At 44.9% G+C, this 14,821-nt stretch overlaps 1 protein-coding gene across 1 annotated transcript in view; it reads left to right on the top strand.

Moving 5' to 3' along the window:
* Positions 1-518: 518 nt before the first annotated feature.
* cyp26b1 (cytochrome P450, family 26, subfamily b, polypeptide 1) overlaps positions 519-14,821 on the top strand; it is a 29,582-nt gene continuing 15,279 nt past the window's right edge. Inside the window, exon 1 of the mRNA XM_070854540.1 lies at positions 519-836. Within this exon, the coding sequence (XP_070710641.1) occupies positions 633-836 (204 nt within the window). The 5' untranslated portion in view covers positions 519-632. The remainder of the gene's footprint in view (positions 837-14,821) is intronic.

The following is a 14,821-nucleotide window of genomic DNA, read 5'->3' as shown; positions in this document are numbered from 1 at the left end:
CGTGTCCCACGGTGTCCCTGCTTTTGACATAAACGTGTCACCTTGAGATTTTTTTGCTTGGCTCCAAATTTCTGACTTTAAAACAAAAACTTCATTTTAAGTCACTGATCCACAAACGAAACCAAAAATGAGATTTCAAACACCAGGACAGTCCCCAGTCTTGAGTGATTGTTGTCCCAGATGCTTAAATCATTAAAACAAAGTGAGTTTTAATGGTTTTATTTTTTCACTTTACAAGCTGAGGTGTGATACTGAAGATCCGGGGAGCGCGTGGCAGCACAGCTCACCTGTAGCATCTCCTTCGTTCAGCCGACACTTTGATTTGCACTTTTTACGCACAGAAACGCCACTTTGTGACTATTTTAAGATAGAGACTCAATCTATCTGACTGAAAGAACCGCACTCCACACAGTTCATTCATTCTGAAAACACAACCGCCTCTTGTCAGTTCCAGTGGGCTTTGGAGTGCGTAAAGGAGCGCTGCGCTTTTACGCAAAAAAAAAAAACTTTTAAAACATCCCGGGATCCAGATTTGGCGATTTTTTGTCACGAATACATCGTGCAAAGAGACTTTCACCAGCTTTTTAAAAGTCGCCCAGAGCTCCAGAGAGACCGCCGGGCTCTCCATCACCATGCTGTTCGACAGTTTCGACCTCGTCTCGGCTCTGGCCACTCTGGCCGCCTGCCTGGTGTCCATGGCCCTGCTCCTCGCCGTGTCCCAGCAGCTGTGGCAGCTCAGATGGACGGCAACGCGAGATAAAAACTGCAAGCTTCCCATGCCCAAAGGATCCATGGGCTTCCCCTTCATCGGCGAGACCTGCCACTGGCTCCTGCAGGTAAGCGCGCACTCACGGCGGGGAGGGGGGTTTGGTGGAGCGGGACACGGTGTCTGCGCGGGGACAGTGGGACTTTATCCGTCTGTGATGATACCTTATCTTCCTCTGTATTCACTGCTTGAAGACTTTCCAACAATTCTCTATTGCATTTTATGATCTGACTTCATTCTTTTTTCTTTTAAAAACATTTTTCCACGGGTGTTACTGTGTGCGCTCATTTAACGGACCTCTGACTGCAAGATCAACTTATTGATGAGCTGTTCTGCAGAGGGACGGAGCGATAATGTTTGATACCCACTTTTCTCACATGTGCGTTTCTTGCGCTGCAGCTGGTGATTCTCACAAAGTAAAAATCCACCAGTAGCAGCGACGAGATAAATGCCAATTAGTGCCTTTTCCACATCAATTTGGCTCAATATCCCATGATGCCTAGTGTTAGAGTTACTCGCAAAGTCTCCCCTCAGACCGGGTGATCTCCGTTTTCTTGTAAAATATGTGTTTAGTTGAACCTGGCTCATCCTCATCCTGCGCGCCTGTGATGCACCCACAGCGTCTCCAGTCCGCGCAGCCGCCGGCAGCCACACACGCACGACTTTCACTTCACTTTTGATTAGTTTATAGACCCGCAATCTCTCTCCCACTCTGCTTTGGCTCCGTAAGGCGATCAGATCAGTGATTTTTATTATCTCAGACGGGACCTCGTCGGGTCAGCCAGCCGCCGCCGCCGCGCTACTTTCCCTGCGCGGATGGGTCGAAGCTGACGGGACAGGCTGATAGGATATCGGTCATATCTGATATGGTGGCAATTAATGACGGCTGGTATCTCTGTGACTCCAGTGGAGAGTAGAACACAGAGTCTCGTGTATGTAAGAAGACAGGGTGAGGAAGGGGAGAGAGAGAAGTGAAGGGTGAAGGGTTGAGGTGAGGGTAAAGTGCACACCTCGGACTCCCTCTCTCCACTTTCTCCTCCTTAACCTTATCCTCTCTCTCTCTCTCTCTCTCTCTCTCTCTCTCTGTCTCTCTCTCTGCCCTCCTCGCTGGGGAATCCAGACGCGGCAGCTTGACTGCATCCAAAAAAAAAAAAAGTTCCCAGCATGCTGCATGATTCAGAAATCACTGCACGTTGATTGACAGACGGTGTAAAGCTGAAAAAAAGGAGAATCCTTTAACATGCACATGCTGGTTTAGAGGAACTTGGTGTGGGATATCACTCCCCAACCTGTTTGCTTTAAAACTTGAGGAACTGATCCTCTCATTGGCATATTTGCTCCTGATCAATCAGGAAATATCCCACAATCCTTTGTATTAACAAACAAGCATGCATGTGTCTGAGTATGTGTTTAATCTCTATGTTTAGATGGAAAGACCAAAGAGGGCAGAAGGGATTTTTATCAGCTGAGAGAAGCTCATGATTGTAGTTTGACCCCACGGAGCTGCACGCGTTGTCAGCGCGAACTGATGGCTCCCAGGAGCACAGGATAGAAAGGGTCAGGGGGGTGGAGGAGAACAAATAAAAAGAGAGAGAGGGAGAGAGAGCAGGGGGCAAGAAAGAGAAAAACCTCAACAAGAAAAGCAAATGGGGGGAAAAAAAAAAGAAGCAAAGCTGAGGCTCGACGAGCGGAGGCACGTTGGCCGTGTGCGGGGCTTGAACTCGTGGTGCTCCTCTCCGTTACATCTGACACCGAGCGAGACGCGTTCCCGGAATGCAACCGGGGACCAGGGCCAAGTTTATGGTGGGGGGTGGGATGTGGTGGGGTGGAGGGGCATGTCAGTCAGATAGAGGAATAAAGGCTGAGTGTGCCTATACTTATGAGGACCAAATGTCCCCACAGGCGCACACTGTGGGTCTCGGCCGGTCTTTCGCTTCCTTCGGTGGCTCGATTGGGATAAAGTCTCAACCTTATCTTAAAGTTAAGGCCAATGAAGTCAATGAAATGCCTCATAAATTTTGCCAAACTGTGTGCATGGGAGCGAAAGAGCGAGGCAGATATGTTGGGCTGCTGCCTAATCATCATCTGCGCTGTGGGAATGTGAGACGGATGGAGATGGAGATCTGATGGGACACTCTTGCCCAGATGCTGTTTTATGTCTCAGCTACTAGTCTTTTGCTTGATTGTTCCCGGAGGCGACATGTCAGACGTGCGCAGAGACCCGTCGTCTTTGCAAAAGTTGGCAAGAACGACCTCTGAATGTCTGAAGCACGCACTGCATTTGATTAAGTTTAAGGAATCAAGAAATTGTGGTATATTTTGGGTTTTTTGCGCCAAAATGGTCGTGATTACGAGTGTCAGAGCAAACGAGCATGGCCGCATTCCTGATGCACATCACAGTGAAGCGTTCCCAAAGTGTGAGTTCGCTTTGTGAAAGCAAAACGGTTGAAACTTGTTTCACCGAATAAAATGTCATCATTGGCTGCAACAACAAATCCCACAGTGACCTTTTTCGGTCAAGTGATTGATCATTGGTCATTAGTTCAAAACACTTATATTAACTTTCAGTTGTAAAGGCTAGCGCAAAAAATGTTGGAAAGTATCTGATTTGAGTTTCTGTAACAGTAAAACTGAATTTCTCTAAATATTCTTTGTTGTCTAAACTTAAAAAACGTAAAAATCAAGGACTTTTGTTGAACCTTAGTTTCACCAGATCAGCGACGCTTACATGAGTGGTTCTGGAAACATCATGACCTATTTTGCCTTTTAGGTTTGCAGACTTATTTATGGAGACGAATGGTTCAGGTTAATAGTATGAATCAATATCAAGTATCCGCTTCATTTGGTCACGTAGTTAATACTTTGGCCACTTGTGAACTTAACACTCACACTTATACACTGATATGGCGATCTTGGTAGCCAATGGTTGCTTATTTACATTGAGCAACATTAGCGTTCATTTGGAGCTCTGTTTTTGCTCCGTTTTTGGTCTCCACCAACTCCTGAGGGAAATATCTGGCTTTTCAGCTGCAAAATGCTCCAAAAAATGTTCAGCAGCTAGTCTCTGATTCTGTTCGTCTGCCGATCGGCGCTGAGCAGGTGATGTGCAGTGAAACGACACTGTGAAAGTGACGAGAGCGAACCAAAAACTACTTGACTACTAAAAATATAAAGGGTATTGATCTTTGTTGGACCTGTAAAATTAATCTGAGCACACAGATGACTCATGGGATGCAGACTGTGTGTTTCCACGTGTGAGCAAGAGGCAGTTCTGTGGAAATAAGTCGTATGTCGCATGTATATAAGTTCATCTAAGACAAATACTCATTCTTGCATCTTGAATATGTTCAAATTTCATTTTCTCTGTCCACCTTCTCTTTTGTTCGTTTACTGCCTCTCCTCTTTTCCCCTGAAGGTCTCTTTCAGATCTCCAACATAAACACTCTGCCTGCCGAAGTGTGTGAGTATGTATACGTTCGGTGTATTTTTAACTCGACACGCGCAGCAGCAGAAGCACATTTTTGTGACGGATCCATTTTAAAGCGATGTGCAGTTAGGAATAGTTTTGCGCTCGCTCTGCCAAAGACCTGTCTGCTCTCATTAGGAGCCGGGGCTTTCTGAAGGGACGGTGCCAAGCAGGAGCGTTACTACTGAGCAGACACACACACACACACACAACCACACACACACACGCTGAAACATTACCTGTACGGTGCAGATTCGTGGATATATTCGCACAAACACACGCTGGCTTTGCATGCATATTTCATGCACTTACACACGAATACACCAATGCGTTTTCCATACAGGTGCATACTATAAATTGCTGCTTTTGACATATGACGGCAAATTAGTCATGCAAGCGTGTTAAGCTCAGTCTTTTGGGTGTTCAATCATTTTGTGTAAAGTTAAGGTAACGCATATATAAATATATATATATATATATGCACAAGTTTTGCAATTGTTCAAACACAAAGTGATAGAAAGTGGCATCATTGCATTTTATAAAATACACGCACATCGAACACGCACCAAATCTTGTTTGCCGAGACAAAACCTACAAATGTAAAGTCAGACTGAAGGGACAAAAGTGGGCTCTTAACAACGACCTGCAGTTTTTATGTCAAATACACAATCTGAAGTAACGTAACAGGATTAACACATGATGAACTCTATCAACCTTTGGGGAAAAAAAAAAAAAAATTCAAAAATCAAAGCAGTTACTCTCTGCTGCCACTTGGGGTCACCAATGTGCAAAGTTCCCAGTTGTGGTTTTGATTAATTGATGGTTTAGATGTGAAATTAAAAACAATATTTTGGATAAAGCACAGGTTACTAATATGATATTACAAGATTTGTGGGTAAAGAAACTGCTAAATAAAAATGTAGTGATCAGCCTGTGAGGGAACGCCACGACACGAGCTTCCTCGTTTGACAGAATCGACGGCATCGACGCACACACTCAGACGCCAACTGATGCTGTTTCCGATCAATGAGGGGCAACCTATCTGCTACTGTGGATGCTGCCTCTACTGGTCTGGTCTTGATACACACACACACACACACACACACACACAAATACATCGTACATACACACACAAATACACACACATGCGGTGCAGACAGGCCGACCTGAATCTGGGTCAGACCAGAGGAAATGAACACATGGCACAGAGACTCAGCCTGTGCTGTGTGTTTGTGTGTGTTGTGTGATTTAAGTTTGTGAATGAGCCTGAGCCAGAGAGCACACACACACACACACACACACACACACACACACACACACACACACACACACACACACAGCAGAAGGTGCAAGTGTTATCAGTGATTGCTTCCACCTTTCATAATTAGTGAAATCTGGCCTTCAGCAGTTTGGACAAACTTTAGCAGCAGCTCATTGCACACACACACACACACACACACACACACACACACACACACACACACACACACACACACACACAGTTATATACAGCCACTAATGCGTTGCCCTGCTGTCTGCCAGCCTGTCCTCTTGTCTCTGTCTGTGATGAAGTGTAAATGACGGTGGGCAGAGTAATAACAGTCCTGCAGACCAAACACTCTCTCATCACACACAGTGATGACAGTCCTCTCTCTCTCTCTCTCTCTCTCTCTCTCCCCCTCTCTCTTCTTCTACTTCTACACCTGTCATGCTTCTCCCGCTCAATCTTCTATCACTTTTACAAACCAACTTCCTAAATATTTAACAGGCAGTTAAAGGATGCCTTTTTTTCCCCTGTTTTACTGGGGATATGGTTAAAAACCAGTGAAATTCTGTTTAAATGAAGAAAAAACAAACTCAAACTCCAGAATCAAATCCCGATTAAACCATTTTGAATGACTGATCAAAGACGGGAGGCTTGGTGGTGAAAGATCTTGAATCCTAAAGCCGGTCGAGTCCGTTTCTCCATGACCAGACCAGACCGTGGCTCCGTGACCTTCAAAAACCACTCGCCCCGACCGACCCGTGCCGAAGACAGCCGATCACCTCTAAGCTTCTCCCCTCCGGTTTACAGCGCATGTGAGAGCTTTGGTTTTTAGGTGGATTGCGCCTTTAGCCACCTCAGACAGAGCGGGGATTGTGAGGCCTGGTGCCTTCATCTATAGTAGGTTCCATTACTGCGGTCCAGCCCGCTGTGTGCTGCATAGCTGCGGTTACACAGTCCTGGACGCACACACACACACACACACACACACACACACACACACACAGTGAATGGAAATACTATGAGTATACGGGCACTAAGTCACATAACATGCAGCAGACGCACATATAGAGTATGTAGATGTAGATGTAGCTCACAGCCAGACAAACTCTGCACACGTGCACAGAAGTGTGTGAGCGCACAAAGATCACGTTACAATACCAAATGATTTTCTTTCTTTCTTTCTTTCTCTTTCTTTCTTTCTTTCTTTCTTTCTACCAGAGTGGCAGGGAACTGGCAAGTGTGCGAGCGAGTGTGTGTTTGTTGGGTGAGAGATACATAGTTCATGGAGCGGGCACAAGGGGCAGCCCTTTATGTGTGTGTGTGGTGTAACAGTGTTAACATTCAAGGCAGGACCCTTGAACCTCCGAGGACTCTTCTTCTCACACCCCTTTAACCTTTTTTCTAAGCGTGTCTCAACCTTTGTTCGCTCTTATTTTTGCCCCATTTTTTCAATCTTTTAATATAGTTTACCGCTGAGAAAGACACCGCTGACATTTTTATGTTACTTTTATTCGAAGAACGAGGCGTTTTTATGTTTCAGCTCCGTTTTTCTCTGAAACTTTCGTTCGTCGCGTTCTGCGCTATCGTTTTATCATTTCTCGCTCTCATTCCTCTACAGCTATTTGCTATTTTCTTCTCTCGCTTTTCTCTTTCCTTTCTGAGACCTAGCGCTTTCATTTTTAAAATCTTCCACTTCGTGTCGCATCTTTTCCTTCTGCATCTTTCTGTTCACCTCCCCTCCATGTTTGTCACATTTCTGCAGCTTTATCGCAAAAAAAAAAACATCACCAGCAAAATCAAAACACAAATAATAAAAAGCAGCGCTCCCCATCTAGCTTTCATCTTTGTCCCTCTTCTTCATCTCCATCCATCCACCCCTGCTCTCCTCCTCCTCCTCCTCCTCCTCTTGTTCAGATTAGCAGGAGGTGCTGGCAGCGGTCTCCCTTGCCCCCTCTTTCACCCCGAGAACACACTGCTCCCTCCTCCTCCAACACTCTTGTCGCGGGCCGCGTATAGAGCACAGCGTTAAGCTCCCTTTTCTCAATCAGTGTGTTTGAAAGCGATCGCATTTTTTTTTTTTTTTACAAGTTATGGACTTTGATATGTGTAGAAATTCTCAAAGTGAACGATCTGTTTCTTCGTCTCCCGAGAAAAGACCTTGAGCTAGTCCATCTTGCAACACTTTACAGCTTCCCTGCACCGTTTGTGGCGTTCATCTCCGAGCGAAGAAGAAAATCTCTAAGGTGTACTCTCAGTAATCTCCCAAAACAGCTGGGCACTGTCGTTTTCAGTAAATGCTTCTCAAACACGAGTAAAACAGTGCATTTGTTGGGGACTATTTTCACCTGCGGATGAACACACATTGTGTGCTGTAGTGTTCCCAGAAGCAGGATGGTGTGTGTGGGACTGAGTCAAGATAAACTCCACTGTGTGTGTTGGAGCTCTGAGGCACAGAGGAAGAAGATGCTTCGGGCTTCGGACACACAAACAATAACTGGTTTTGGTCTTTTCACAGGATGATAGAGTATCATCAGAACTCTATATGCATTTGTTGAGTTTCACACTGTGTGTCTGGTGTGTGTGTGTGTGTGTGTGTGTGTCAGGGTATTAGCTGGGGTCCCGGGGTGAGTGCTTAGAGAGTTTTGAACAACCATAATCTCCCTTCCTATAATGTCCCCGGGTCAGGGGCCAAGCCTCTCTCTCTCTCTCTCTCTCTCTCGCTCTGCTGCTCTCTCTCTCTCCATTCTCCTTGTTTTTTGGCTGAACTATCCGAAGCCCTTTTTCGTTAATCCGTCCTTTTTGAAACGAGCACCCTTCCCACCTCTCCGCCTCCTCTGCCACGCTCTGCGCTCGCTTTCTCTCGCTCTGCTCTTGGCACTCACCTCTTTCACACTTTCCCTCTCTCGTTCCTTCCTCCCCCTCCCCCCCATTCTTTATCTCTCTCCTCCACCCCTTCTTCTCTTCCCTTTCTTCTTTCCTTTCCTTGCTATTATCCTACTTTCTTATTTCTTCTCTCTCGTCTTCCCTCTCTGTCTCTCTGATGCGGTGGCGTGACTGCAAAGGGACGGGGTTCATTGTCAAGTCGAGGACCTATCGCACATTCAGACACACAGTCACACACACACACACAGTCACACACACACACACGCACATATAAAAATTCACACACTGGTTCCTTGGTATCTCTGGCACCAGCTGAATGATTGACAGCTGAAAAGAAAGAAGGAATTCCCTCACAGCCTTTGACCTCGTTTCCTCTCTCTCGTCCTTCTGCGCTGCTGCTGCAGCTTTCTTACTTTTCATTTCTAACCTCTTTTTTTTTTTTTAGCCATAGTCCTCAAGATTTAACTCTTGGCACAATTTCTGGCGCCATATTTCTTTATGCACTGTATCCCCCCCCCCCCCCATCCCCATAAAATATCACATGTCAGTCCAGCAGTCTGGGCAAGGCTGTGAATTATCGCTTGCACTTTGAGCTCCTATGGGTGACTTGCTTGTCTTTATCGCAGTCGCTCCTGTTAACAAATCAGTTGTTCTTCCTTCATTTTTCATTTTCCTGTCACTAATGATAACATTGGACTCACCTGCTGCTTCGCGGCCGCCACACCAAGCTCACAAAGATCGACTGATTCGCGCTCTTTCGTAGCCTTTCCCTTGTTACGAGTTGCCCTTGAGCGAACCGATGGCACGTACCCTCCGGCACCTGCATAACCAGTCAGCACACCCAGTTTGATTTGTGCAGCAGCAGTTAAGTAAATATGAAGAGCAGCTGATAATAAGCTTGTAAATGCACACAGAGCTGCGGTCAAATGGGCCCACGACAGCACAAAAATTAAATACATACATTATCGAACATGCAGGCAATGCAACAGACAACTATGAATAATACGGCAGATTATTTCAACAGTTGAATTTAGAGAATTTAATTCCAAGTGGATAACACTGGCTCGCAGATAAACTCCTTAAATCCACTAAAATATCATGAAACATTGAGCTTTCATGCACAAGCGAGGAGAGTATATCCATCGTCCAATACATGACATTTATCTTTTGACCGAAGCAACCCACAATAACTAAGTAGGAACAAGATCGATGAATCCCTCAAACATTTACGTACGCAGCAACATCAAGAACATCAGCAGGAGCACGACGACACGTTCGACAACTTAAATGTCCTTCCTCTCTACTCATGCATACATTTCCAAATGCTTTCATCTTCACATCATCACCTTTCTCCGTCTCATTTCACCGTCAGACTTCGTGGCTCTCTTTTCCTTTTCCATGCAAAGACTCAGATCAAGCACGTCGCTCTTTGTTTCACACTGTGTTTGCTGTCATTCATTTTTTCTTGCTACTGTTTCTCCCTCTTTTCTAGAAGAAGCCCTCTCTGCACCCTCCCAGCCTCACCCGAACATTTCTGTTTTATAACTGCTCCAAATGTACACTTTCTCTGCCACCCCACACACACACACACACACACACACACTCTCTCGCTGTCCCCGTAACTAGCATGTGTGTGTGTGTGTGTGTGTGTGTGTGCTGGTTGAGCTGCGGCGTTGATCTGAGTAAACATAATTAGCTGTGTTTTTTTGTCTTGCCCTAATAAAAGAGTCATTTGTTGGACATTTCCACTGCGCTACAAAGAGGACATTTATAAGCCCGGGCCCAGGTTCGCCCCCAGGCCAACCCCAACAGAACAGACGGGGGTATTTTTAGCATGGCCGGCGCGCTAGTTAGCCCTGCTCGGACAGTGTGTGTGTGTGTGTGTGTGTGTGTGAGTGGTGTGTTAGAGAGAGAGAGAGAGAACAAGAGAGACAGGGAGATTTTATGAGATTTTCTGTGATCATGGTGGCGTTTGTCAGAAATTTTGAGTGTGTGTGAGTGTGTCATGAAAGGTTTTTGTGTGTGTGAGACTGTTTGGATGGCGTGTGTGGAAAATCCTCAGAGAAAACCCTCCTCTCTCCCTCCTTTATTGAGGTTCTTGTAAAATATCTGATAAATCTCTGTTAAAAAAAAAAAAAAGTATAAAAAGGACTCTGTAGAAGCTGATGGTGACAAGACCAGCCCTGTTCACACTACACACACACACACACACACACACAGTTGAAAGCACTATACTTTAGGGATACTCCCTTACTTTGTTATAAAACACTATTCCTGACCCTCCTCGGTGTGTGCATAACCTGTAACCCTGACGTAACCTGAATTTGACCTTTATTCTGACCTTAATTTAACTTTAACTCTGATCCCAAACCTTAACTTGCAGCTTCGTGCAGTATTTCATACCTAATGATGCATCGGGGGCCAGTTCGACGCAGCATCGACGTGGCGTTTTGGGCAACATCGACAGAAAGGCGTCGAAAAAAGAAAAATACAGACCGTTTTACAAAGTCAGGAGATGACGGGTTAATATTTTCGCTTGCTGGTTGCGAAGAAGAAAAGTATAAGACTGTATAAAGTTACGACAAACCAGAACGCAAAGAGTGAGAAAGTACGACGTTGGGAACAAGAGATTCTGTGGTGAAATCAGAAGCATTGTGGAGCCTCGATATCCCTCATTTAGATACAACCTGGAGTCCTCGTGGCTCCGTCTAACTTTCTATAAAAACATATTTGCAGGTGAAGGTGAACAAAAAAAGCTTAATGGAGAATATAGCTGCTGTTACTCTGCCGACAGCATTTTAATGGAGCAGGTTTGGTTTTTAAATACTTTAAAATTACTTAAGATGTCAAAACACCCAATTTGGTTAGATTGTCAATTCGAAAAGCGTGAGGTTAATATAATTAATCACTTTTAGCAAAGAAAATGTTTTAATTTTCTAACTATTCAGTCATTAACAGTCGAGGTTTTCCCTCCTAATGACGCCCGACAATTTAACCAATTAGATTAAATAGTGTTATTTGAAGATATAGTTAATTTCACTAATCTGGAGATAAAATTTTAACGTCTTCTGTTTTGTTTTTTGGACCTCTGATGTCAGCATGTTGATCGGCTGCTGCAAGAAGTTCACGAGGCATCTAATTCACAGGCATCTTTGCAGTTAATTGCAGCCGTACGAGCCAAGATGGAACAGTTTAACACCGGCTTTAGCTTTACAGTAAGTGCTGCATCGGAGTGAATTAAACCGTCTGCATTCACAAACAACAAGCACAGCATTCATGTGACGCTGCAGTTTAAGCGAGCGCGCCCCCAAACTCTATTTCTGGCCTTGTTCAAAGCTTATTCACATTTACTACTAGTAACTGCACTGTGCTGGAAAAAAAGCGAGCGGCGTACCCCTTTACATACACATGCACACATCATGTTTTGTGCCTCTGCCGCCAGCTTGTACTTCTCTTAGTTGCTAGGTAACACACCCACAAGGGAGAAAAAAAGCTTTAAAACTTTATGCCATCATTAAGAGAGACCTCTTTATGGTTTTCAGCTCACATCAGAGTTTGTTGCCTGTGACCTCGGCGGTAAAATCAGCCGTAATGTTGTGGTAGCAATTTTGGTTTCTGGGTTTTTGCGAAACTAAGCGAGTGTTTACACTGAAGGCTCCTTTGCTTCACTGAAGTTTGGAGGGAAAGTGAGTGTTCAGCCTGCGCAATCAGTGTGAAGCTGTGACGCCTGCGTCTCCGCGGCGACGTCTGTGACTTGTGTAAGTGTGTGTGCTGCGATCCCGTGTGTGGTTATGTACGTGTTCTCCTGCAATAGAAGTGTGGCGTCATTACATCACAACTTTTCCATGCTTGCCTCGCGAGTGTGTGTGTGTGTGTGTGTGTGTGCGTGTGTTTTGGCAGATTTTGGAGGGGCTGGGGGGGTGGAGAGGGGTGTACACTTCTCACCTTATACGCTAAATGTCATCCAGACCACACCCCTGGCACACACAGGGATTATTTTAGTGTAACTTTTTTGTTTTATGAATATTTTTTTTTCCATTTTCTTGTGGGGAGTAAGACAGATGAAAACCCTCAGTACTGCCAAGATGTCTGTATGTGTGTGTGTGTGTGTGTACAAAGAAAATAGAGGGGAAATTGAAAGAGAAAATGTATGAAGAGATACACACATAATGCACATCACCGCACTCACGCACACACCACAAAAAGTACACAATCGGCCCAATCTGATGCTGTATCAGGGAGTGTGAAAGGGAGCCTTGTCTGGCTGCCTGAGGAACTCCCTTCGAATTGGACTGTGTGTGTGTGTGTGTGTGTGTGTGTGTGTGTGTGTGTGTGAGCAGGCCTGCCAGGCAGACATACTAAACCACTCTACATCCATGTGGCAGCAAAATGTAGCTTGGAAAACAACCCCACTCTTACACGCACACACACCCCGAGGGCTCCAGAGGCCAGCCGGCGACCTGGTGTGTGCCCTAATGTGTGTGTGTGAGCGAGTGTGTGTGTGTGTGTGTGTGTGTGTGTGTGCATGCCACAGTAAAAAGAGGAAGTGTACAGGAGCTGTGAAAACAGTTCAGGTCAACAGTTTGTACCCAGACAGGTCGACAGAGAGAGAAAAAGAAACCGAAATCTGCAAAGGTGAAGGAATGAGGGATGAAAGAATGAATGTTTCTCTAAAAATACACTCTTAAAATAAAAAAGAAAAAAGAAAACTCATCCTGATTTGCCACATTTAGGCGGCTATTCCCATTAACTATGATGTTTAAGTTGCTGAGACACTTCCTGCCATGACCTGGTCACTGGTTTTATGTCCAGTTTGGGCGTCAGTCCCTCAAAAAGAGCGGTAGCCTTCGTGTTCTCAGTGTGCATCAACGTTTGACAGCAAAAATGCGTTGTAGAAACAGCTGACACTGGTTCCTACCACCACATCAGCGGGACGTTGCCCAGAATGCAATGCAGCTGTAAGAAAAGAACCGAGTAAAACTTTATAGAAAAACTCCAAAACAACTCTCCAAAACGCACCGTGTAGGTAAAATAATGTAAACACCTCCCGAAAAGCTCTTAACATCTGAAGTAGCTTAAGCGCAATGACAAACACAGCTTCAGCGGAGGGGCGTGTTGGGCTGAATGCTAATTAGCAGCATTTTTCATCTATAAAAGCAGTCTGGCAATCAGAGTTTTCAAAGCAACATGAAACAGCTAACAGAGCTGCAAAGAGGCTGAAGCATCTGTGCTCAATTTAGGCCGAGTTCACACAGAGAAACGTTAAGATGTGAGGTGCGTCGCAAGAAGGGGAGCGAAGAGATGAGCTGCAACCGCCGGCGGCGAAATTAAACAGTAGGCGAGACCGCAAGTGTCTTATGTGTCTTTGACTGTGGTTTGATGGGTGTTTCACTTTCTGTGTGATGTGCAGAAAAATGAGCTTTCTGCGACAAAGAAAAGTGCCGTCGAGCCGCACCTGTCCATCGAGCAATTCAACGCGTCAACAAGAACAGTGGAGTACGTCATGATGCAAACACAGGAAACTGCACCAAGAAAGAGGAAGAATGTCGACATCAGATAATCCTGCTAACTAATTGGTCGCAAGGTTTTTTGCAGCCGTTGCCAGCGATTCTAAAATTTTCTGCAATTGCTGAATACGGCAACTATGGTTATTAAATTATTATGGATACTGGGGTGCAGCAGAGTTAACTCGAAGGCAGATATCTTTTTTTTTTTAATGGATTAATGACGCGTTCCCATTATTTCGTTTACACACTGTAAGACTTAGAATTAGAGGAGATAGACAGAAGACACGGTTCAGTGAAATGAGTTTCCCATTAACCTCACATTCAGGGTTCGTCATCTAAAACACGCTGTGTGTTATTTAAGTGATAAAGAAGAAAATAATAAAAGATGAGCAGATGTTCAGGCACCAAATCTTCATTTGTGAGTTGATTCTTTCATTCAGATTTGCAGCAACTGAACAGGAAGTTTTGTGTTTCCTTCATTTTAACAAGTTCCTGGCAGCTGAAGTAGTTTTTGATTCGACTGTATTAAATGTATCAAGGCTTCGCTGCAGGACTCTGAGCCACAAATTACACCGTAAACCAGGATCCCTGTGAGGGCACCTTTATTGTAGCTTCACTCAGAGTTGTGTTTGTGCACACGCTCACACCACCGCTGCGAGAGGTGTGTCTCAAACAGGAAGCAAACTACCTGCTAAAAACACACACACACACACATATAAATGTATGCTTCACACACTCAGAGGTTCTCTCTCTTTGTCACACACACACACACACACCTCCTACGGTTTCCGGCAGTGTGAGGTTTACAGTAACTCTTCATGTGAATTCCCGTCACATTAAAAGGAAAAAACGAAAAGAAACGTTTTCTCTTATCTACATTTTTTTTTTTTTAAATTCCATCACTCTCTCTCTGTCTTTTTATAAATATGGGA

Source organism: Pempheris klunzingeri, chromosome 23 (assembly GCF_042242105.1).
Source record: "Pempheris klunzingeri isolate RE-2024b chromosome 23, fPemKlu1.hap1, whole genome shotgun sequence".
Classification (NCBI taxonomy): Eukaryota; Metazoa; Chordata; class Actinopteri; order Acropomatiformes; family Pempheridae; genus Pempheris; species Pempheris klunzingeri.
The sequence above is the reverse complement of the archived record's forward strand: the minus strand, read 5'-3'. Positions and strand labels throughout refer to the sequence as shown.